The sequence below is a fragment of the Malurus melanocephalus genome, unplaced genomic scaffold, assembly GCF_030028575.1.
Source record: "Malurus melanocephalus ecotype Western Australia unplaced genomic scaffold, MMel_1.1 scaffold_18, whole genome shotgun sequence".
In the NCBI taxonomy this organism is placed as follows: domain Eukaryota; kingdom Metazoa; phylum Chordata; class Aves; order Passeriformes; family Maluridae; genus Malurus; species Malurus melanocephalus.
In genome coordinates this window covers 501,616-526,531 of record NW_026623250.1, presented here as the reverse complement: position 1 = coordinate 526,531, position 24,916 = coordinate 501,616, and the positions used below count along the sequence as shown (strand labels likewise).

Genomic DNA, 24,916 nt, shown 5'->3' with positions numbered 1-24,916 from the left:
TCGTCGTGCCACTGCCGCCGCAGTCAGCGCGGCTCCTCCCGGTCCGGCGGCCGTCCCGCGGGTGAAGGCCATGGACGTCAACCAGCCCAAGCAGGAGCATTTGCTGGCCCTGAAAGGTACCGACAGCGCGACCCGCCGGTTCCGGCCCACCCGGCCCTGATCCGGTGGTGAAAGAGCGTGTCTGATCCGCAGCCGAAGGTGTTTCTGCCCCTGGTTTAGAAGGAGGTGGAGCAGGCACGGCCCGGCTCTCGGGCCCCGCGGCGGGAGGTGCCAGAGGGCGTAAGGGAGCGGTGGGGGCTATTYTGGATGCTCCACACAACACAGGGTGTGCACCTGGCGTGAGGGGCTCAGCAGGGCTGCTTGGCTGCGTCAGTGCTTTGCACAAGCCTTAGCTAAAATTTGCTATCCTATTCCCCTGCTGGCTCGTTTGTTGTTTGTTTTCCAGGACGAGAAGGCACAATTTTAAACTGCATCGGGGAGGTTTAGGTTGTGCGTTAGGCGGGATTTCTTCACAGAAAGTGATTAGGCATTGGCATGGGCTGCCCAGGAAGGTGGTGGAGTCAATGTGTCGGAAAGTGTTAAAGGAAAGTCTGGACGTGGCACTTGGTGCCATGGTCTAGTTGTCAAGGTGGTGTTCGCCTTTGGATGGCTTTTGCCCTTTTCACCTCATACTTAGTGTTCCACTGCTAGGAGGCTTGCCTCCTTGATTCAGAAAACATGAGTAGTGAAAATACAGTTGTGTAAGTCACTTGCATGCCTCCAAAATTAATTTCAGAAATCAAGGGTGCCCTGTGAAGAATTTGATAATTTCTGAATCATAAATGCTGCTAGTTGTGTATGTGTGATAAAGAGTTGATTAAAATATCAACTTTGCAAGCATTCTCGACCAGTCAGGCTGCCCAGATGTAACTTCAGTGCCCRTCTAGTTTTAAAACTCTCCTGGACAAAGTTAACAATTGTGCCTGCATGTGGCAGTAAAATCTGTTAACCATAATTCAAAGCTCAACAAGCCCTTTTCAAATATGTGTACACAAACACAATAGAAATGAAAACCTGAGAACGTGAAACATCATCAGCTGACAAATGCATCTTCATAGTAATTAATTCAAAGCAAAAAKATTTATGGTGGTTCATTTTCCTTTTGTAAGAAACCAGTGCAATCCTTGGGCTTGCATTAAATTTGGTGCAGTGTCCAGACTGTAGATTTTGCAAAAGCAGTGGGGAAGGTGTGAAGATTTATTTGCATTGTGTCTGTATTAAACAAAACCTTGACAGCAGTCAAGGTCTTATTATTTTAATATCATTATGTATTACTRCTCTCCATCAGGGAACCTGAAATGATTGCAAATTTCTTGCAGGGGCAGGAGGAAGGGAGAGAAAGGTGGGAAATAGGAAAGCAACACAGTGCATTTTACTTATGCTGTGAAATAGTATTTGTAATTTTCCCTTCACGATGCCCCTGCATTTAATATAATGCTTGTATGAAAACATAAAGCCTTTCAGGACTTAATTTCTTAAACTTTTGGAATAACTAAAGTTATCTGTTCCTTAAGGATTAAAGCATAGTTGCATGTAGTGCTTGGAAGCTTTGAGGCTAAACCTGCATGTATAGTTCTGATACAAAATGGAAGCAGGCAGCTTTAATTTGCCTAGACCACTTCCCTTTTTACTTGAAAAACTACTGTATCAGTCAGTACTATTTCAGRAAGGATTTCTGGAACACATGTGTTTTCTAGTTGCTTTATGTGCTCTAGCTTAAAATACTGATACATAGGAGGAAAACGCTAAAAAAAATTGTCTGCTGAATCTGAGAAAATAGGTAGTAGTAAGTAAAATAATTAAAATAAATAAATTATTTCAATAAAATAATTAAATTTAAAAATTAAATAGGCAGTGCCATGTAATATACATCACAGTGATATAACAGGAATAGTGATGGATGGTATGAGATGATGACTGTAAAAGAATTCTCTTGGAAAGGGACTGTTTGAGTAACCAGTGTGCATGTAAATAATAATCAGTGTCCTGAAGTTACACTGGTAACAATGGGATACAGCCTAGATAAAACAGAACATTCTCTTATGTAGCTCATGTATTTTTACCACTTGTTTCTTTTTTGAAAAATATCCTAGCAATGTTTGCCTTAATATGGTAGTATCTTATTTTTTTAATAATACTTCTGCTTTAGGTCCTGTTTTCTACTGATCTTTGCATCATGGGGCAAGGAAATTCTTGTAAATAAGATGTCTCAGTCTAGATATGAGAATCGTAATCAAGAGACTGTTTTCCTAAGAATCACTGGATTCCTACTGTTCAAGCATGGAAGTGGTCTTGCACTATCGACCACATCAGAAAGATCTAATAAAACTGCAGAAATTTGCAGAAGCAGCAGTGAAGGAGTTTCCCATTCGTCARTTACCAAGATTTACACCCTGGTTTCCAAATGATTTACACAGACTTCCCCTCAAACCAAAAAAGCAGGCACCTGTTATTTCTTATGAGGAAGTAGAAGAATTGAAACAACTTTCTGCACCTTCAGAATATGTTACAGGATCTCCTGATTATGACTGCACAAAAAATCTCCTTGAGTTTCACTCTAGCATGAAAAATGGTCCGACTTTAATCCAAACACAGGCTGTTCACCAACCAATTAACTTGGACTATCAAGGAGAACCACCACCTAATGGAGAACAAAAATTGAAAAGGTCTTGGAGTGCCTCTCTCCCTAGCGCTAAACTCAAAGGAAAGATCCATCCTTTATCTCAAGAACTGCAAAATAATTTGGAAAGACTAAAATTGCATGCATTTTATAGAGCAAAGTGGACAATTGAACAGTCTGTTTGTAATAACCATAATTTGGAGGATATATGGATAAAATTGAACAGACTAATTAAACAGAATGAGTTGCCATCTTGCAATGCTACTATCCAAAGATCTGTGGGACAGATATGGATTTTCTGTGATATATTATACTGTGAATATGTTAGAAATATTCTTAGGGAAAAGCTAAATCTTACAGATAAAATGGATTTGTTTGTACATAAATATGGAACTATATTTAGTTTGTAACTTAAGATATAAATCAGTAATAAAATTTCTGTCTGAAATACTGGAGTTTTTAAGCAGTTTAGAATATATAGACTTTAGAACAACTGATGAACTAAGGTAATAAAATTACTTACATTACTTTGCTACAGTTTTCTAACCATGATGATACATTTCTTTAACTTAGTTCTGCCTCAGGACTTACAGTTCTGTAAAGATCAGTAAGTTTATGTTTGGCTAAGTACTGCATTTTATAGCTTTTCTCTACCTATGTGGTCTAAAGGAACAAAATGGAAGTAAAAATTCCAGATTTTTTCCACAGTTTGTAGTTATCTGTGTCAGATAATAAAACTTATGATTTCAATTAAACAAAGTGCATCCTCTCTCCTTTGTAATTAGGAGAAATAAAAATGTTTTTAAATGAGTTGCAATAATTGCTTTAACATCTGTAATTGACATTAAGACTTTCAAGATCTGATTATTTCCTGAAAGTAGTGTGTGAGTTTTTTTAAATGAAGGTATATCCTTCACATGAAATACAAACTTAATTTATGTGGCATGTATGCACTGTCCTAGTAATGTTAGCTGTGTTTTCGCAGCAATATTAATGATAGTTTCAGTGGAAGTTGTGGGCTGAAAAATAATGAGCAACTTGGTAATTGCTGGTTTATGCCTTTGGTAATAAGATTGTTTTTTCCTGATGCTTGTCTCTAATTATATTTGGGAACAAGAAACACTAGCTTTCAGTAAAAGTGAGGAAATCAAGAAATGAGACTTCTCTCTGAAACCTCTGTTGTCTCTGAGAATTTGAATGCCTTTTATGGTCATAAAAAGCTGAGTTCAGCATGACATTTTGTCTCCTGAAAGAATGAATGTTCCAAGGTCATGCTGTTCCTGCTCAACTGAGTGTTTGGAGGGTCAGTAGAGAAGTTAAACTGGGACCGRTATGACTGCAAGGGTATGCATTGGCACTCCTGCTGACTTTAGATGGTTTTGCTGTAGCTAGAGGTCAAGGTCTATAGCATCTGCAGAAGAGGAAAAAACGACTGTTTAGTATTTGAAGATTGTTAGATTGTCATTAATCCCGGTCACATCAAAGTGCACATAAGTGTAACAGAGATCACTGTGTATAAACTAAGTAAATCCCCTTAGACTTACATTTTTAATGRCATCCTTATATTGAATGATTATATTTTATTAACGGCTTTACATTTGGGGTTTTTTTAAGATTCAAATCGCTCCATTTGAGTCATTGACATGTAATTTTAAACTTTGACTGGATTTTAAGACATTTATAAATGTCTTTTATTGATGTTTGGAGTGTTTGTGACATTTAATATGCCACTTAGCAAAATTGATGCAAAATGCTGTCTAGAGTGACTGAGGGTTTTAATTAGTTTTAAAGCTTATATAGCAAAGTTATTACACTGACATTATATTTCTGATCATAATACTAATAGTAACAAAATTTCTTCGTGCATCAGCATTTGAAGATAAAATGGAGTAAAATATGATGTGATTTGAGTTCTATTTAATTTATTTTGTGACTAGGATCTTAGAAGAAAAAAAACCGAGACAGTATATTTTCTAGCATTATTTTAGTGGTCCTAATAAAGATGATAATCTACTTATCATAGTTTGTTGTGACTTAATTCTGGGATGTCTTTATTTTTTGAAACATTACTTAACTCTTTCTTTAGAAACAGTTAGCAAGTACTAGTTTATATGGGCTTAGTGTGAATTGGAATAAAATTAGGTAATGCCAATAATACTATAATTAATTTGATATACTGACAAAAGAGCTAAACAAATATTGTACTAAACAGGAGGAGAGATTGCTGTCACTGTAGCTGCCAGCTTTTTGCTGTGTTTGGTTGGCTTCTATGTGAATAATGATAGATGATGCACTGCAACTGTGAGCACCTCAGCTCATAACTGTCACGTTGTAAAGAGTGAGCACCACCTTTGGTTGCTCTGCAGAATTACTATAGTCTTGACTAGCACTATGTATAAGCTGAAATGCAGTTTTTAATTATATTCTGTTCAACGAATGCTTCTTTCATATGCATATGTTATTGAGTATCTTTTTCATTTTCAATCTTGAACGTGATTTGCTATTTACTCTATTTTGTATATCWTGGGTTTTGTTTAATATAGTTCATGGTTCTAAGTTTTCAAAGGTTCTATTTTTCAACTTTTACCATAACAAAGAGAACATATTACCTTTTTTTTTTAATGTGGAAAATATGATAGTGTAAGTTGTTGTGAGCCAATACAGCCACTGTGCCTAGATGTATATCAAAGTAATTGAATACTTTACACCACTGGAAACAGTGAATGCTGTCTGAACACATGAGCTGCACCAAAACACAATAAAAATAAACCCACCATGCGTGTGTCAAKGCAAGAGTATTGATTAACTTGTTGCAGGCAGGAGAAATCCTTTTGGTTTATTTTTTAGTTTTAGTTGGTTTTATATTTGTTAAGATTCAAAGAGATAAAACACAACAGATTTTACATATTCAGATTAACACCTGAGATTACAAATGCCTAATTTTCTTTTATATGAATGCCTTYGTGATAAGCTATATACAGGTTTAGGGGCTTGGGTTAATTTGAAGCAGAAAAATTATTTTAAGAAGTAACATCTTAAATCTGTCATATAAGTAAAAATAATTTTGCATGTGAGTTAAAATAGCCTTTGAAAATACTGCTTTCTTGAAGTATGGTTTTCTAATAGCAAAATCTCAATTATTTTGATTTTGTCAGTATCAATAAAATAGTTTTAAGTATATTCCTGAGGTTTTTGTAATGGTTTGAGTTTGTGACATAGAGAAAAAGCACTGGTATAAATAATGTGTGCTTTTAGTCTTGAAACTCTACCTTGTTAGGTTGATATGTAAATGCAATTTGTTATAGACTGGTGTTTGACTGAAAGGGTCTGTACAAGTCATCATGTCCCATTCTAGAACAAGGATCACAGGACAGGCACTTAACCTGGAAAAGTCCACTAGCAGATAAAACTGGTACACTTCTGAAGACCACAAAGCACTTAATCCTGTAGCAGATGTAAGACCTTTAGCAGATCAGATTGAAAACAGTAGATTAGTAGGTTAGTCCACTAGGGGAAGAAAACAAGAGGGAGCAATGCCATTRTCAGTGTCTTGGATAGCAGAATAGCAAGGAGGTTTTTTTTTAATACTGTGAAAGGCCATGTGATGATCCCTTTTCAGGCTTATGGTTGTGGTTTTTTGGGGTTTTTTTGGTGGAAGGTGAGGAAGGCCAAGTTATACTTGAAAAAAAAGTTCCAAATACTTGTTTTATTGACCTATGTTTGTTTTTTTTTTATTTTTTGCAGTGATGAGGCTAACCAAACCCACCTTATTCACTAATATTCCGGTGACTTGTGAAGAAAGAGATTTGCCAGGTAAATTTTCTACTGGCTGATTATTATGTATGTATTACCAAGTTTAAGTGGTGTGACTATCTAACACTTAGAGGAATCTTAWGACCTCCCATAGACTGAAATCTGAAACAGCAGTATATTTGAGATTTGAGGTAATAGCTAAAGGAAAGTATACCAAGGTGCACCCTATAGCTCTTGACCTACAGTTCTGAAAGATTGTATGACCTCAAACATATGACCTCAAAGTCTGAGAAATTGGCACACACAGTCAGAGATAGTTCTGTTAGAGAAATATGTGAGAAAGATTTGCATTCTCCAGTATTTTTTTTTATCTGGAGAAAAGGCCCTGATAATTAGAACCAACACATGAATGCTCTATGGAAAATCAACCTTGCAACTGGTTTTGAGTTGTGGTATGCTTGGTCTGCTATCATAAAGTGGAAATCCCTGGGTTGTCTCCCAGAAATAGTTGAAGTCTAGAAGTCAAGTATAAGAAAGTCAAAAGAAAGGTTCAAGGAGGTTGTCTGGAAATACAAAGCAAGCAGGGGAAGAAAGTAAGTAAGGTTTATTAGTTCGTTATGTAATGTGGTTTAGGTGGAGAGAATTCTTCTTAAAGTTCAGTGTAAATGTGACAATGCGTTTGGGATTGTGCCCTTCAGTGTGCATATACTGAATTAATTATTGGACACTAGTGCCTGGAAGTTAAATTATAACATACATAAAGGCAGGCCTATGGATATGTATTTKATCCCTATGCAAGTTTATTATAGAAGAATTATATCTAAAATAAACTACGTGTAGGTAAGGGACTGCATAACTTAAATGTAGACAAACCTTTAGACTTGGCAAATATTTAATACTTGGTATTTTTACAGGTAATCTATTTAACCAGCTCATGAAAGATGATCCTTCTACTGTAAAGGGTGCAGAAACTTTGATGTTAGGAGAAATGCTGACTTTGCCTCAAAATTTTGGGTAAGAATGAATGATTATAACTGTAATRTGCAAGATTTAGAATTCAATTGGTTTAGGATTCATAGTTCTCTTTCTCTTTGAATACCATTGTTCTGCAACAAGATGTTCAGTCATTTTAAAAATATGTGGCTTGATGTATATGTGTGTGTGTATGTATATACGCTGCCTGATGTTTATTGTGTGTAGCCTGACTGAACCTAATCAGCATTGAAAGTTGAAAGAGATTGGCAGCTGTAGGTGAATTTCAAGGTAATGCACTACTGCAGATCACATCTTGTGTTTACAGAGTTTACTACCATGGTTTTTGTGGATACTGGAAGCCATCTTCTTATTCCTCTCAAATTTTTAGCTAGAAGAAATTCTGAGTTGTTAGTTCTTTTTCAAAGCTGCTTGTTTTAGAAGGATGGCTTCAGAAGTATGGGTGTACAAATGCCAATATTCTTCTTGGATTTGATCTGGCAAACATGTATGTGTGTGAACTTCAAAGTGTTTCAGTAAAATGTCCTTTTTTTWAGTAACTGTTACTAAAAATATTTTGTTTTCTTTTATTTCCCCCTGAAATACAGAAATATATTTCTGGGAGAGACATTTTCCAGTTATATTAGTGTGCACAATGATAGCAATCAAGTTGTCAAGGACATATTGGTGAAGGTATGTGCAGAGAAATCGGCTTACTGGATTTATGGGAAAAAAAACCCAAAAACTAATGATTGTGTTTTCTGACAATATGTTGTATATTTAATGCTAATACATAGACTTTAGGAAATGTCACTTCTTCCAATCCAGAAAATATGCCTGGAAATGGGAAAGAGTAAGACATAAAAACAGATATTATTATAGAACTTTTCAAAGATTAAAATTAAAAACTAGGRTTATATTAAAAATGGATTTATTAAAGAATCATTACAGAGTTTTGATTGGAAAAAACCTCTAAGATCAACAAGTTCGATTGGAAACACAACACTGCCAAGTGCACTGCTGAACCATAAACATCGTTTATGTGGCACATAGAAGTGCCACATTACACAGTCCCCTGCAGGGATGGTGACCCAACCACTTCCCTAGACAGCCTGTTCAATGCTTGACAGCCATTTGGGTGAAGAAATTGTTCCTGCTATCCAGTCTAAACTTCCCTGGTGCAACGTGAGGCCATTTCCTCTCATTCCTTGCAGGAAGAGAYTGACCCCTATCTGGCTACAACCTCTTTTCATGTAGTTGTAGAGAGCAGTAAAGTCCCTCTCCTGAGCCTTTTTCTGCAAGCTAAACAGCCCCAGCTCCAGTGACCTTCTCTGGACGTGCACTTTTCTGTTTAAAWCTTCTCTGCAGAACCAGTGTAGCAAAACATCCACAGCAAAAAAAAAATGGAGTTATATTCACTTATCTTCACTTTCAAGCAATTCTTCCAAGCAAGGTCTTCCAAGCAATTTCCTGTAAAGTGCACACTGATCTGCATACCATATGAGTTATTTTCTAGTGAATTAGTTTTTTGCATTTACTGCTGAACAAGTAAAACACTGACAGCAGAAATTCCAGAAGTCATTGTGGAACTCAATGTAAAAAGTAAAGAGAGATTTTGTATGCTGCATGTTAAAGGACTGGACCATTTGTATGTTTTCAAACTTGTCTTTTTATTTGTAAGTGTCTCATCATCTTAACGTATGTCACTGAAGGTGTGTGAATCAAGGATATAACAGAACATTCTGAGTTGGAAAGGACCCACAAGGATTAATAAGTCCAACTCTTAAGTCAGTAGCCCACATGGGGATTGAACCCTCAGCCTTGGTATTGTGAGCCCCCATGTTCTGACCAAATGGGCTCTTCCAATAGGTATGAAAGCATGTAGGGTACAAAGTGCTCAGTGAAACTTGGTACTTTATAACTTAAGTTACTTCTCTTTAGATTGTGTTAAATATCYGCAATTTTAACCAGTGCTTTGTTTTTCTGTCTCCAGGCTGATCTTCAGACAAGCTCTCAGCGCTTGAACCTTTCAGCCTCCAGTGCTGCAGTGGCAGAACTGAAACCTGACTGTTGCATTGATGATGTGATCCATCATGAAGTAAAGGAGATAGGAACCCACATGTAAAATTTTAGATTTTTCTATTATTAAATGAGCTTAAATGAAACTGCAGTACATGCATGCTGTTCTGCTTTTGATATAGCATAAAATTTGGAGTGACTCAACTTTTTTTTTTTTTAATTGGGATTTTTTTCAGCTTAGTTTGTGCAGTAAGTTATACTACACAGACTGGAGAGAAGATGTACTTCAGAAAGTTCTTCAAATTTCAGGTATTTCATGAAATATTTTGCTGTACTTTTAATAAGTGTGTGCATCTGGAAAATCCATTTAAAAACATTTGATACTTCAAAAGCCCATACCAAAAATCTGTTTATTTTCAAAAGTGAACCATTAAAAGCCACTGCTTCAAACTTCACAGAAACTGGTAGTTTCAAATTACTACACAGTTAAACATCTCAGAACTAGTAAATATTACCTTTTATAATTTTTACTAATTTATTGAGACATAAATCTGCTCCTAATAAATCTACTCTTTATAGCAGACAGCTTTATGACTACTTTTGGGCTAGTCATTCAGACTTTGATACATCTAACCATTGAGCTTATATTGTAAAATTCTGATTTTTCTCTTAGTGTTTATAACCTTTTCTAAACTGGAAAGTTGGGTTTATAAAGAAGTTTAAGTAAAGAAATCTAGTGTATTGTATCTAATACCACAGATGTAATTAGAGTTAAAAGAGTTTAAACCTTTTGTTCCATCACACAGATTTCAAGATGTGAGATAATAGTAACTGATGAAAGCAGGAAATTAATCTGTGGACTGGTTCTGGCAAGAAAGGCTCTGTTTACTGCATATTTAATGGAAGTTTAGAGAAATATATAGAGACTTGGGTAATGGTGGACTCTTCCTTGTGGAATGGAGAATTACATGACATGCTTTGCTGAATGCATTTTTAGATACTCTCACAGAGTGTCTGGTAATACAGGAGCATTATATAGTTTTGTCCTAAAGCTGTGTCAGGGRAGCTTTAGGTTGGTTGTCAGGAATAAGGTTCTACACCCAGAGGGTGGTTGGGCACTGGAACAGGCTCCCCAGGGAAGTGGTCACAGCACCAGCCTGACAGAGCTCAAGAAGCATTTGGACAATRCTCTTATTGTGCATATTCCTGGACKTGATGGTCCTTGTGCATATCTTCCCACTCAGGGTATTCTGTGGGGCAGTCGTATTTTACTGTTGTCTAGTATTCTGTCTAGATATTTCAAAAAAAAGAAATTCAGTATTTAGAAGTTTGAAGAACACTTTTTTAGTATTTATGGGCCTTGAAATGCCAGGTCGAAGGTATTTCCTGATAATCCTAAGGAAAATGGTTTCATATAAACTTTCGTGTCACCCTGCCTCCTGAAACTAGCATATCTGCAGTTTCTTCATCTTTAGCGAAGTTAATTTTCATCTTTGTGTGCTTTGTGTTGCTCTCCTTCTGAAACCATTTCTCTTTCCATTTCTCCATTCTTTTCCTCTCCTCAGTGTTCTCTTACCTCAGTTTCTCTTACCCCTCTAGGGTTTCTCTGATTCCTTATGCATACATGTGCAAGCTTCAGATCTCATCTTCTCTGTGTCCTCTAATGTTGTTCTTGTCAGAGCTTTGTACAAGAAATTGATTCATCTCGTTTAGATTTTGTAGGCAAACTTGCGCATACTTTTTTAGGGCTCTGCATGCATGGTAATTGCCATGGTTTTTAACTGAACCCAGCACAGGCAACTGAATTGTCAAAATAATTGAGGCCACCTATCTGTCAAATGTGAAGCTCTTCATTTGAAGAAGGAAGAGAAAGAGCTTCGCAGATTCTACACCTTCTATAAATACTCTCTGATTCATTATGGGAAAAGCATTGCACTGCGAATTTTGACTGTTATTTTAAAATTTGACATGGAAGATACCAGTAGAAAATCTGAGTACAAACAAAAAGAAGTGTTACAGAAAACTGAACCATGTCCTTACAGTGGGAATTGATGGCTGCTAGTGATTATGTCACCAGTTATTTTATAACAAAGAAAAAGTACTCTTTGACAGATTCTTAGATTTTTCAATTACATTTTCCAGCCAACCAACTATTGGCTGGCTTTAATCAACTTCTTTTTTAAACCATTACATGTAGTTTTATACTGAAAGATAGTGCCTTTCTGTTCCAAAGTTTTCTGTAAGTACTTAACAGCATTATGTTTAAATGGAGAAGGAATGATGCTTTCTAGGGTTTGGTTGTTGTATTGTTTTGGGGGGTGTGGTTTGTGAACCTCACAATAATTTTTTATATTTTACTGGAATGCCAGTTGAAATTTACTACAATGAATGGAAATACTTTGTTTATCAGAAGAGAGAATAAAATCAATATGTAGGAAAATTTATAAGAAGCTCACTGAAGAAAAATGTATTTGGCAGAAAAAATAATCTCTCAACCAACAAAGACCCAAATTAAAATTTTTAAATTTTTTCCTCCGACAAGAGAGAGAGATCGTTATGAATACGGGAAAGATTTGAATTTTATGCCTGTTGAAATGCAGACATCTCTGTGAAGACAACATTTTGATCTTGAATTCTTCAGTGCTAAAAAGTTTGCTGACAACTTAGAGAACATTAGAGGTCTCTCAGGATGCTGTGCACTTACATGCAAACAAAAAAAGTTTCACTGTGTAAAAGAAAACAAGTGTCTTCAGAAATGGAATTTGAATTTGTTTGCTTACAAGTATAATACAAGATTATTTCTTCCAGCTACATCACATTAGATACATTTCATATTTGGAGGTGTTAACTGCAGTGGCTTTATGCACAAAATTCAAGCACTTAAGGRCAAACACTTTATAAGCATCAGTCATCATAATTGTGCTGATTAAATYTTGTGAGATTAATATGATTTATTATTTATTTATTTTATTTATTATGCTTTTCTTGAAACAGCTGTATTTTTAAGCAGGAAATGAAGGCTAATAATGATTTGTTGTTAAAGCTAAACACATGGATAGTTCTGTTTCATTGATGTTTAGAGAAGCCCTGAGTAACTTTTGCTGCAGAATTCTGAAGGATGTATAAATATTATATAGTTCTTGCTCACAGCTGAAAGCAARTGTAGACCACTGCAGAACCCAGGATGAATATATTGTTATTTAAAGACACATTTCTACTTAGAGCTGTGAATTTGTGTGCTTTTGTAAGAGGCAAGTACTAAGGTGAGAATTTCTGGTTTTTATTATGAGGAAACTGCTTAGTAGGAAAGCAGTCAAGTGGGCACAAGTAAGAAGCARTGAGGATATACTCTTGAGTTGATTCTGACGTGTATTCTGTCATGCATYTGCTGTGTGATCAAAGAAAACACAACCATTTATTAGTAAAAGTACTTCAGAATGGTGTGCCAAGGTGGTCTAAAAAAAAACCTAATTGCCAATCTGTCTTTTTTTCCATTTCAATCAGGTTCTTAAACCACTAGATGTGAAAACCAAATTCTACAATGCGGAGGTGAGAAAACCTGTGTGTATTCAGGTTTATTTTGGCATGCTGGGTTTATTACTTAGATTAAATTCATAGTGCTTTGTAAGTACAACTTTCTGAGAAAAGGTGATCAGTTCTGAAGGGAAAAATGGTGGTAGATATGTATTGTTTCGTTTAGAAATAGATAGGCTTTTGATGAAGGAGCGAAAGAAATGTCCAGACCTTAAGGTAATTGACAAACAATTTTGCATATTTTGCAGTTTACCAGGAACTCAGATACTTTCAGAAATTGCTTGTATATTTAGGCTGGTAGAATACTTGCTGTAAGGGAGATTAATTGTTCATAAAGGAGATGATAATTTATCAGAGGGAAGCAAATTTAAATTTAAATTATTTAAATTTAAATTTCCCCTATGTAACTGTGACCTTTTAGTTCAATAATTTAAGGTTTAGGTTTGTGACATTATACACAATGCTTCAAAACAAAATGACCTTACTATACTATGCATATTTATTTAGACATACTTAGATGTCTGTCTTCAGCTATGCATGGGAAGAATTTGGTACATATGTGTAGGCCACAGGCTTTAGACTGTACATTGACCAGGTGTGAGGTATCTGAGCAGGTATCTGGAGCATAAACACATAGCACTGCTTGAGTTCTTTATGGAACTGCTATTATCTGTAAGTGGGAATGTCTGGAAATGTCTTCTGCTATGATTAGAACAAAAAATAATTCTAAGAAATGAGTGTGAGCAAAATAATTCTAAGAAATAATTGTGAGCAAAATAAATCTCTTTATTTAGTGCGTGGTTTATATTATTTCTTCAGATACAAAGTATGTGGTAGGGAAAAGGGGAACAGGTATCTCTTATGTTGCTGTCTCCTTATAGTTCATGTGTAAATTTTGTGATGAAACACTATAATTAATGGTAATTAAAACCTCTGTAAGATAAATTCTATGCACACTTTTTACATGGATAAAAACTACTTTTTTTTCAAAATTATTAWAGTGACTGGTCTTCGTAAGGGTCTTAATTAACTCTCAATTAGCCACCAATTCTTCATGGTAAAAATGTATGAGAAGTTTCGGTGTTTGAGCTGTTACATGTGGTTTTGGGTATTTTTTCTTTTTTTTTTTTCCTATGTAGAGTTTTTAAAAGACTCTTTGATGCCTTTTGTTCTTCCTGCTCATGAATTTATGCAACGGCCATTACCATCTTACTTAYTCAATTGATAGAAACAATTTTTTTTTAAATATTTTGGATTCTGTTAAATGAGCAAACTGGTATAGTAGCTCTCCTTCATAATTTCTGACAGTATATAAAGTGTTGCTATGTCTTGGGACCATAGAATTCAACTAAATTTTAAAAACATAGAAGTAAGTCTTTGGTTAGATGTGTGTGATATTACATTGTGGTGAAAGCACCAAGAAATTCATCCTGACTATTATCCTTGGGAGCAGGGGAGAAAAAAATGGTATGTGTCAGTTATGAGTTAACTAAAGGTTTACTAACCAGTTCARCTGTTGTCATTAATATTATGGATGTGATGCTGTCTATTAATAATACCTGTTACTAAAATTGTTTTCTATTAATATTCTAATGATTATCCATGATTTAATTTCTTCTAAGACAAGGAATGATGCTGAACCTTAATCTTCTTCCTTATTGCTTATATTGCAATAGCACCCAAATGGAGTTGATCACTGAAATTTATGCATAGAACAGATTCCTTATTGCCCTAAACTGCAATTTGAATTACTCTCTCACTGACTTCAATGTGCCTTGGAAAAGGCTCTGTAAAAGGTTCTATTCCTGCAAGCATGCACAGGGAGGCAGASAAGTTTGCAAATAAATCTGGGTCTTTGTACTGATGGATATTCAAAAATGAGTTTTCCTTATATTATGCTAGATTTTGTTATAATTTGCAACATGGTAGCTTTGCCAGGATACATTACCACATTATTTTTGAGACATTATATATGTGGATACTTAAATTATCTGTAAGATGATAAGAACTGTTTTTCCATTTTATATACAACCCATTGCATGGATTAAAATTCAGGACAAGCTCTAAACTTGCTCAAAACCTCTTTTTTGAGTGAGTTTATTCTACCATATCTTGTCTGTGATTTGTGTGCCCTGAGCTCTACTTTGGATTGGTTCTGAAGCAAAGCTAGTAAACCATGTAACCATACTAGCTGTAAGTTATTAGAAATGTAGTTGTCATCTTTGTTTGCATCCATTTTTATTTATGTTTCTGTCTTACTAATGCTATCTTGTTTAAATGGTGCAAAAAAATGCAGAAATGCATTTTGTTTGGTAGTTAGCCTCCTTTTTCTTTAACATTTAACCCTAATTTCTCTAATGTGTTCTTTTTTTTATTTTCCCATTAGAGTGACCTCAGTTCTGTGGTAATTTTTATTTATTTTTTTATAAATATGTATGCTTTTTTAATTGCTTAACTGTCTCTGTGCTTGTTATTGACATTCTTTTACAAACATAATGGAAAAGCAATGTTTGTTCTGCATATCATAAACAGATTTTTCTCATCTTTGTGTGTGCACCTAATCAGTAAATGGTTAGCTCTTTCTTTAATACCCATTGTTGAAACTAGAACTTGACAGTTACTGATTCTTGCTTGTGGGGGTTCTCCTATAAAATACCTCACCAAAATTTTATTAATTCATTTTTTGAAAACAAGTTATTTCCTTTTAAAATTTTTCTGCTTTTGACCCATGGARATGTAGGTTTTACTACAGCACTGCTTATGTAAGATGTGACTTTTTCAAATCTGGTTGGTGGAGACAGTGGGTTTGAGGAGAGAGCAGCAGCTGGATGTTCTTCCTTCTTTTGGYTAGATGGAACTGCACTTCACAATTTTAACTGCATGTAACAGTTGATTGAATTACTATGTTACTTTTGCAGTCGGGTTTCACTTTAAGGTGTGCCTTGTATTAAAACAAACTGCATATTTTGAAACTTCTTTTAAAACCATGTGATATTAAACCAAATCAGGAATAACACAAAACTAACTTGCTTTTTCATTATGCTGCTTGTTTCTTCTTTTCCCTTTCAAATTAGCTTTTTTAAATTTCTGCCTATGGTTGCTGCTTTGAAAACTACTAAAATATGGGTAAATGGACACTTTGAGCAATGGATTTATGGGATATAAATAGTATCAATTTAAGTGACAGTCAGGTGGTAGTAGTAATTACTGAGAACCATGTTTTAATTATGGTTATTTCCAGTTCCTGCAAGCATGAGGTATCTCTAACCTATTGAGGTTGCTCAGTTTTCATTAMTATATATGTGCTGCCTTGTGCTTAATGTGTTTATAAGGCAGTAYAGAGAGCTACACAACAATTCTGTATTTCTCCTTCTAACACTATTTTTTGAAGTAAACAGATTTTGGCTATTTTGTCCCACTTTTATTTTGTAATTTACAAGCAGGACTCCATTTGTATAAAGAATAATTTATTTAGACTGCTTAAAAAGAAACTGTAAGTTTCCTTCCACCCTCCCAAAGTACAGAAGTACTTTCTTGAAATTTATCATAAGAAAATACTTAAACTGCTTCCATCTGAATCTGTAGAATAGACTATTTCAATTGGAAGGGACCTACAGGAATCATTTAGTCCAATGGCCTGAAGCAGTGAATGCAAATTTGGTACACAGGCCTCTCCCCACACACACATTTCTTAATTGGCACTTTAAGTTGGGTTTTCACTTTTTTGGGGGCTCATATCTCTAATAGACTGAGCCTTCCATAATGCTATCCTGAGATTTTTAGAGATGCAAAGTGACTTCACTGGTCTGCAATTCCACAAAAGAAGTTGATGCAAAAGCATCTCTAGTTCTGTGGTTTTTCACCTTCTAAAGTTTAAGTCTATAGCTTTCATGACTGTACTAGAATTGGTCCTTCAATACCATCTTGAGACATTTGCTTCAGATGTTCTTCAGAACACCAGTAGAGCACCAGTTAAGTTGTTTGGATGCCTACAATATTGGTAACTTTTGGCATGATGCAGCTGAGTGAGARCGGGGGCTGGATTTTGGATTTTAGCTAGAATGCTAATATTTTTAATAATAAAATCTCAGAGCATGTACCTGAACTATTTTACCTCAAAGAAAAACACACATTTTAATTTTTTTATGCAGCTTGATGCACTAGTAATCTGGCATGGCATGTTATTGTGCACTGCAATTCCTTACCATATATTCTCTTTTTTAAATGATTTGGATAAAAGCTTGAGTTGCTATTAACTTGATGAAAGTCTTAGGAAGAGGTGATTTGATGTATTACAAATGAGCAATAGCTAGAACATAGAAAATTATCCCACATCCATTGTTTGGCAAGATACCTGTTGACTAACACTTTTGCTCCTGTTGTTACTGGGATTAAGGTTTTTTTCTTGCRTTAATTAATTTGATTTTCAGGCATGAACTAAACGTGTGACCTTTTTTTAACAATAGGACTTGCATATTCGTTTAAATAACACTAATCACATTTTCATGAAATTGCACTTTTGATTCTTTTACAGACAGATGAAGTGTTTCTGGAAGCTCAGATTCAGAACATCACTACCTCTCCAATGTTTATGGAGAAGGTTTCTTTAGAGCCATCTATGATGTACAATGTTGCAGAACTGAACACAGTTGACACAGCAGGGGAAAGGTATGTTCAGATTCAGGATATTTCACTTTTAAACTCTTTGTATTAGGATTTAATGAGATTTAAGTATTAGTTAGTCAGGTGTGTGTTATGGGAGGATTRTACATCTTCACTTCAGTAAAAAGACCGAATTCCTATCATGTATTCAAATGGAAAACTTATTACAGTTTTCATTTTATGTAAACTATTTAAAATCTATAATTCTACCTCATAGAGAAATCTCCAGCTAAATTCTCAAATAATTTGTAATAATGATGAAATGGGAACACAAAAACAAACACACTATGTGTTCAGTATATATAAAATTTATGCAAAATTTATATAAAATTTAACCCAGATCTGGTTTTGATCAGATCTCTGTGTATATACTTAGTCTTACAGGACCCATCTGAAAATCCTTGCTTCCTATCAGTAAACTGGTAATTGTTTTCTCTAAACTGGTAATTATTCTGATCRTGATCTAGAGGGCAGCAGTCAGGGTGGTAAACCCATACAGGGTCTTAGAATATAACAATTTGTCATRCTAAAATAAATTAAATTTCATATAGTTAAACACCTAATACCAGAGTAACTGACTACTGTGAGTACAAGAGCTTGTGAAGTTTGGCTGTTTGTGCTTTGCAGTTGCTTGGGTTTTTGGAGGTGATGTTTGAGTGCTTCAGCAGTAGGGGCTGAAGTGAAAATTCTCCATGCTTGTTGAAGGATTCACCTGCAGCATAATGAAGGATTGTTCTTACAAAGTGTTTGTATCCACTGTAGTATTTTTTTCTCCTGAAAGGAATCTTAGCTTCATGACATTGAGATTTACTGCRAGGGAAAACAAATAGCAGAAGACCAATTACCAGCATTTTTGTTTAAATGCTAAGATGCCAGATAATAAACTATAATGTAGCAGAGAGGATTTCTGTCTCACTTCTCTCTGGCTGAGAAGAACAGGCTTTCTTATTTCTCCATGGTCCCTGGTGCTGCATAAATTATAGACTTGTTTTCTGTTGTGAAAACAGAAAATATTTTATGGTTTTACCATTAATAACCTATGCATACACACACGGTAAGACTAGTGGGAGATGGGGAAAAAAGGYTGGGTTCTTAAGTCTTCTTCTAAATAAATTAACACCCAGTGGTTTTTTTCCCTTTAGTGAGTCTACTTTTGGTGCAAGGACTTACTTACAGCCTATGGATACACGTCAGTACTTATACTGTCTAAAACCAAAGCAAGAATTTGCAGAGAAAGCTGGAGTAATCAAAGGTGTAACAGTGATTGGTAAACTAGACATTGTATGGAAAACTAACCTGGGTGAACGAGGAAGGCTGCAAACTAGCCAACTCCAAAGAATGGTAAGTCTGACTTAACTTAAAATTTTACCTTGGCATTCATGTTCAAGGAAACTCAATGAACAATTTCATTATGTTTTGGAAAAGGGCGAGCTGCTTACTTTCTGAGCCTCATTTTCTATTCACACCTTTCTCTACATGTTAGTTATTTCCTATATTTCTTCCGTGAAATGTGGGTATGTTAATGGATTTAGCACTTTAATTACCAGCATCAAGTAACTAGTGTTACAAAATACATCTGTTMGAATAAATTAACTGCTTGGATATCACTTGGCAACAAACTGACTAAAGAATTCCTTTAAATATGCCAAGTCTTGACATGGAAGTTGCTCCCAAGTTCATATAGACGTTTTAGCTTGGAATAACATTTTTTAGTGCATAATACTATTTAACTTTTGTGTCTATAGTTTTGATTGAGTCTGTCTTATTCTGGTTGGTTTATAAATTGTTCTTGCATTTTAAGTTGTAATTTCTAGTTTGCTTAAGTCAACTGCAGTTACACTCTAACACCTAAACCTGACTTGAATCTTCCCACTTGAGGATGGTCAGAGAGATATGGAAGAGTAGTTAAAATAAGCTTTGACAATCGAATCTCAGTCTGAGTTTACAAAGCTTATAGTTGGGTCTTGGCCTCTGTCTTTCCCCCAGTCCCCATCTTCTAGTACATAGAGCAGTTCAGTAGGGAAAACACATTGGCTTGGGACAAGGCAAGTAAACTTGGATCCGGAAAATTCACAGGAAAGTCACTAAGTCACTGAAACATCCATTGATTTTTAATTGACGTGTTAAGTACATATGTAACCCCATCAAATTAATTCTCTTTAGGGACATTTTTCTCCCTCCCTAAATCAGTATTGTCTCACTCCGCTTTGCTTCTTGTTGACCCTTTGAGAAYTGCATGTGATGCATACACTTGCAGTACTTCAGGATTAGTTTTGGTCATGAATTGTTTTGTGCCTTATGATTAACAGAAAAGCAGTAATCATTTTGTGCACTTTAAGCAGCATATATCTTTAGAAAAGCAGCAGGTAGCTGGGATTTTTTCCCCTCTGAGTTGCAGTGCAACTCCCTCTTTTCCTCTCATCTTTTAAGTGCTATTAGATTATTCAATTTCTAGATGTCACTCTTAATCTTCTTCTAATCCATTTGCCAGCACTATAACCACTGTTTCCCACCCAGGCCCAGAATTTTACCTGTACTGTGTCCCTCAATCATTGTTCTGGTTCAGATCAGAAATGCACCTTTAAGACAAGTATCCACCTACTGTAATTTGTGGTACTAGTTGGGCTTTTTTGTTGTTTTTTTAGCTTTTTTTTTTTTTTTTTTTTTTTTTTTTTTTGGAATTCACAACAATTTGGAGACAACAAACCAGGCATATGCATGTTCACAGTATGCCAAGGGTGCTCCATCTGCTCACAGGCATTCAGTACAGGAACAGACTAGAACCAGTCCAAAGTTAAAGAATATAATTCTTGAGTAGAAGAAGGTGGGAATTACCTAGTTTATTCCATAATCTGAGCAATTACTTCAATTCTGGATAAAACCTGTTGGTTACTCCTCTTGGTGTTACTTCAAGGCCTTTGCATCTATCCATCAGTTCTCATTTTTAAGTTCAACAGGTATTATACAGTATATGCCTCATCTACTCTGACCCTCTTTTGATTTGGTTAGTTGATGCCAAGTTTATTCTCTACAATACTGGTTTTACTGTGAGTTTGTATTTGTTGGGTTTTTTCCTTAATGTATCTGGTAAAAGAAGAGCCTGATATTACCGAAAACTATCTATTGTTTAGGGAAGAGAGTATAATTTTTCCAGTGACTCCCTGTCACCTAATACAGCTGAATATATTTGCATTTTTCCAGTGCTGAATAATTACTTCTCTTTCTTGCAAGTCCAAACGTAKGTGGCTTGACTGATCTAAGTTCCCATTGCTTTGACATCCCTTTGCTTACCCTAATGTCCAATTTAATATGCTTTCTAAAATGTCATCTATCATTAGTCTGTAGTAAACTCTATGTGATGAAAACCTGTTCCCAGCTGGTCAGTCACTGGCTTGCTGGAACTCTTTGGGAATATCTTTCAATCACACTGTAAATCTAACTTACACTAGAGCATCCTTTCATCAGCAGAACTGGAGCATGTACAACTAARCCTTGGCAGGCAGGACAATTTTTTTGGTATTTTTCCCTCATGATCTGTATGTCATAGGGATGGAAAATCTCAACAGGCTTTTCGTCTGCAGGTTACTATTTTACATCAGCCCAAGTTGGTAGTAACTAAGATATTTATTATATGTTAATAGACCATATTAAATGAGCTTGGCTCATGGACAATTGAGAAGTGTTCATATGATGTGACTTCCTAACTGATGGCAGTTAATTATTTTGGCAGAGGCATAGAGGACTGAAATAGCAGTTTCTCTTGTTTCTTAGGATGTGGAATAGTGGTGGATTTATGGGAAGTGTTACTTAAGTTGCCCACACAGATCTGTTATCTGCCTAACAGTGGTCTTAGTCCTTAGCTATCTCAGGAACTGTCTAGGGCTATTCAAACCTTTATAGCTGTAAACAATCTGGAAAAACATAAAGATGGTCCTTATCTATTGAATTGTCAAACCTGTGAATAAGGTGGTCATCACTTGAGGATGGAGAACTGCTGCAATTTCCATACTAATCAAGAGTACAGTCAATCTTTCTTCAGATTTCTCTTATTCCAAGCTTCTTCCAGGAAATGAAAACTTAAGTGGTAAAAACTTCAGCTTCCCTATCCAACATTTAAGAGTATACATTCTTGTTCCTTTCCAGGCTCCTGGTTATGGTGATGTAAGGCTTTCATTGGAGACAATACCAGATACTGTAAATTTGGAAGAACCTTTTGACATTACATGTAAAATAACCAACTGCAGGTAACAATGTCTTGTGATTCTTGTATTTTGCCTGAGTGGGTGAGTTCTGGCTGGTTTTGTTTCAATTTGCAATATTTTCTCCTGAGACAACTTAAACCTTGTCTTTATTATGAGTTGTAGTAACACAAAAATATTTTGTGTTTACTCTCTGAAACACAGAGATTTGAAAGAAAAAAAAAAAAACCCAAAAGAAACAACTGTAACTAAAAAATTTTCTCTCATGATCTGTTATTGCTGTCTGAAATAGGAGATTACCAAAAATCTGTAGAGGCATTCCACAGATCTGCAATATTATTTAAGATTGCACCTCATACTTCAATCAGAAATTGTCTTAGGGTTGCAGTGACATTTAAATTAAGCAATTCTAAATARAAGTTGARGCTAGGGACTAAAGCATGGATCTGGCCTGCAGATACTTCTCATGGAAAGCTTGTAGTCCATCCAAAATGTAAGTACTATTATGCTATCCAGTATTGCTAAACCCAAGATAGGATGCTCGTGTCAAACAGAGCTATCTGCAGCTGAATCACTGTGCCTTACAATAAATACTGTTTGCTGCCTTATAAGTATTTATGAATCTTGACTAATAGTAACTTGAAAAATAATCAAGCTTTTACATCTCTAAAGTCTTTGAATGCTTAAAAAAGCCCACAGGTTTATTCTTGGTTTTCACTTTCCTCTAGCAGTGAAAGGACTATGGATCTGGTTTTAGAAATGTGCAATACTAATTCCATCCACTGGTGTGGAGTTTCGGGAAGGCAACTTGGAAAGCTGCACCCAAGCTCATCCCTCCATCTTGCACTTACATTGTTGTCTTCAGTGCAGGGATTGCAGGTACGTTATTAGAACACTTTTGTTTTAAAATAACTGGTTTATAATATTAATGGTTCTTTCTAATAACAACTCTTGTAAATATTTTCCCTTTCTAGAGTGTCTCTGGCCTAAGACTTACAGATACATTTTTGAAGAGAACATACGAGTATGATGATATTGCACAAGTCTGTGTAGTTTCTTCAGAAGTCAAGCAAAGTTGAAAAAAAAATTCTGTAGTTTTGCTGGGCTTGTTTTATTTTTGACCAACTTCTTTATGTTTTTGCAGTCCAATTGTATTAAAATGAGTACAAAAATTCCCCAAATCCCTATATAGATGTAAATGTAATAATGATTATTTAATTTCTCTGAGCATTTCTTGAATGTTTTAAAATCTTTTAAAACATGCATATGCATTTTATCTACTAAAAATAAAACCTTTGAAAAAATTGTAGTTCTAGCAAATTATATTGCATTTACATAATCTCAGGATAGGGGGATGAGATTGATAWGAAATAGTGACATTTTGTACTTACTTTTCTTATTTTGGTTTTTTTAAAGTATTTAAACCCTTTTAAAATCATGATTCTGACAAAACTGCTTCAGTTCAAAGGAGCTGATGTTTTACAGACAAGTTCCTGGAATCCAAATCCCTAAAAGAAATAATTTTGGGTACCTAGCATGGCAGGTATTTGCATGGTACATGCATAGCCATAGGAAATAGAACTTGATAAAGTTATGACATGAAAGACCGCAGCTGGCACTGTTGAGGCACCAGGAGCTAGGCAGTGGAGTATAAGCCAAAGACTGTGTTGGTTGTGGTCCAGTCTTTGAAGAGGAAGCAATACTGCAAATCTGTCCCAATCATCTGCAGTCATGACCAGAATTGCGCATCCCATCAGTACAGGACATGCTGAAAGGCATATGTTTTTCCAACTAGTACGGAATTGAAAACTAAAATAGCAAAACTCAGATAGTTTTTTACTATTAAAATAAGGTGGTGCCAATTATTCTTCCTATCCCATATTTATATATATTTTTAAGAAGGAAAAAACCCCCTGCATGTCTGCCTTAGATCACATTCTATAAAGCATATACAGAAAGAAGTTTAGGTCCTGGTCAAGCACTAAAATGTGCTTTTCCCTAGTTTTGTTTTGACAAAAACTGGAATTATTTTTAGCTGAAATATCTATGGTCACCCCAAGATAGCTATTTATTAGATAAAATGGCAACTGTCTTTCCTAATTTAACACTAGRTAAACTAGTGTTAAATATTCTAGTCAGCAGTTTGTGTTTCTCACCTACATGTTGGAACTTAGCAACATTAGTTAGTTTTGATGGTATTCTACTTTAGGCTTTTCCATGTATAAAATCTTAAAGTGTAGAATTCAAGTTAAGATTTTGTTTAAATTTAGGACCAGCTCCATGTATTAAAGGGACTAAATCTATACGGGAAACAGTAAATTGGAAATGTGTCCTGCCTATGTGATAAAATCCAACCAACGTGAACAGGTATTTTAAAGAATGCAATTTACATGTTACTTCAGATATATAAATCAGAAAACCACAACTATACAGACAAAAAAGTATATAACTTTATTTATAATATATCTTCAAGTTAAACTACACAAATTGAAGGAGATGTAATCACATGGCAATAAGAGGTAGGAGAGATACAGAAATAGTAGACAAGTCGCATTATGCCAGTATGACTTTCTGCAGCCATGAAACAGTCTACTCAAAGTTGCAGAGCTAGTTCTATCTCGATATGCATGAGTGATTTTACTTTGCATTTGTTACAAAACCAAGAGTGCAACTGAAACAATTTCTAAGCAGAATATTTCATTAGGTGTCTTCATGATCAGACACAGAAGAATATACTCCCATGCAAGCAGGTTACAGGAGTTTACAATTGATTGCAAAATATTTTCTTCTCTAACAAATTATCATACTTATACACTGATGGAACAGTAGTGATACAAAACAATTATGTATAAATACATATTTGCTCAGTTGAATGATAAACTGCAATTGACCTTAAATTAAAGCAATATTTACAGGGATTGTGGTTTACCACTTTATCTAGCAGGATGAAGAATTTTAGCGCAAGATACAGTGCAATTACTACACAGGAAAATATTCCTTCCACACCCTGTGATTAAGACATGTTGCATGACTGAAACAATCTAGGCAATTTGAGGAAAAGCAGACTTTAGCATAAATGACCTCTCTGTTCCTGATTGCAATGGAAAAGCGTGTAATG

General features: G+C 35.2%; 2 protein-coding genes across 5 annotated transcripts; both read left to right on the top strand.

The window, feature by feature from the left end:
- Window positions 1-54: 54 nt before the first annotated feature.
- On the top strand, window positions 55-3,424 carry SHLD3 (shieldin complex subunit 3). Its single transcript, XM_057389629.1, has 2 exons — window positions 55-116; window positions 2,189-3,424. Exon 2 carries the CDS (start codon window positions 2,320-2,322, stop codon window positions 3,067-3,069), a length of 750 nt encoding a protein of 249 aa, XP_057245612.1. The 5' UTR covers window positions 55-116; window positions 2,189-2,319; the 3' UTR covers window positions 3,070-3,424.
- TRAPPC13 (trafficking protein particle complex subunit 13) lies at window positions 57-24,249 on the top strand. Of its 4 annotated transcripts, none has more exons than XM_057389622.1 (13): window positions 57-116; window positions 6,404-6,472; window positions 7,327-7,426; window positions 7,993-8,077; window positions 9,378-9,505; window positions 9,640-9,712; window positions 12,908-12,952; window positions 15,324-15,341; window positions 17,472-17,605; window positions 18,742-18,940; window positions 21,743-21,843; window positions 22,530-22,677; window positions 22,773-24,249. In XM_057389622.1, the coding sequence occupies exons 1-13, from the start codon at window positions 71-73 to the stop codon at window positions 22,875-22,877; spliced, it is 1,251 nt and encodes a 416-aa protein (XP_057245605.1). In that variant the 5' UTR covers window positions 57-70; the 3' UTR covers window positions 22,878-24,249. The 4 variants fall into 4 exon arrangements, with proteins under 4 accessions (XP_057245605.1, XP_057245604.1, XP_057245607.1 ...); XM_057389621.1 differs by having other exon boundaries at window positions 22,527-22,677; XM_057389624.1 differs by lacking the exon at window positions 15,324-15,341.
- Window positions 24,250-24,916: the final 667 nt, after the last annotated feature.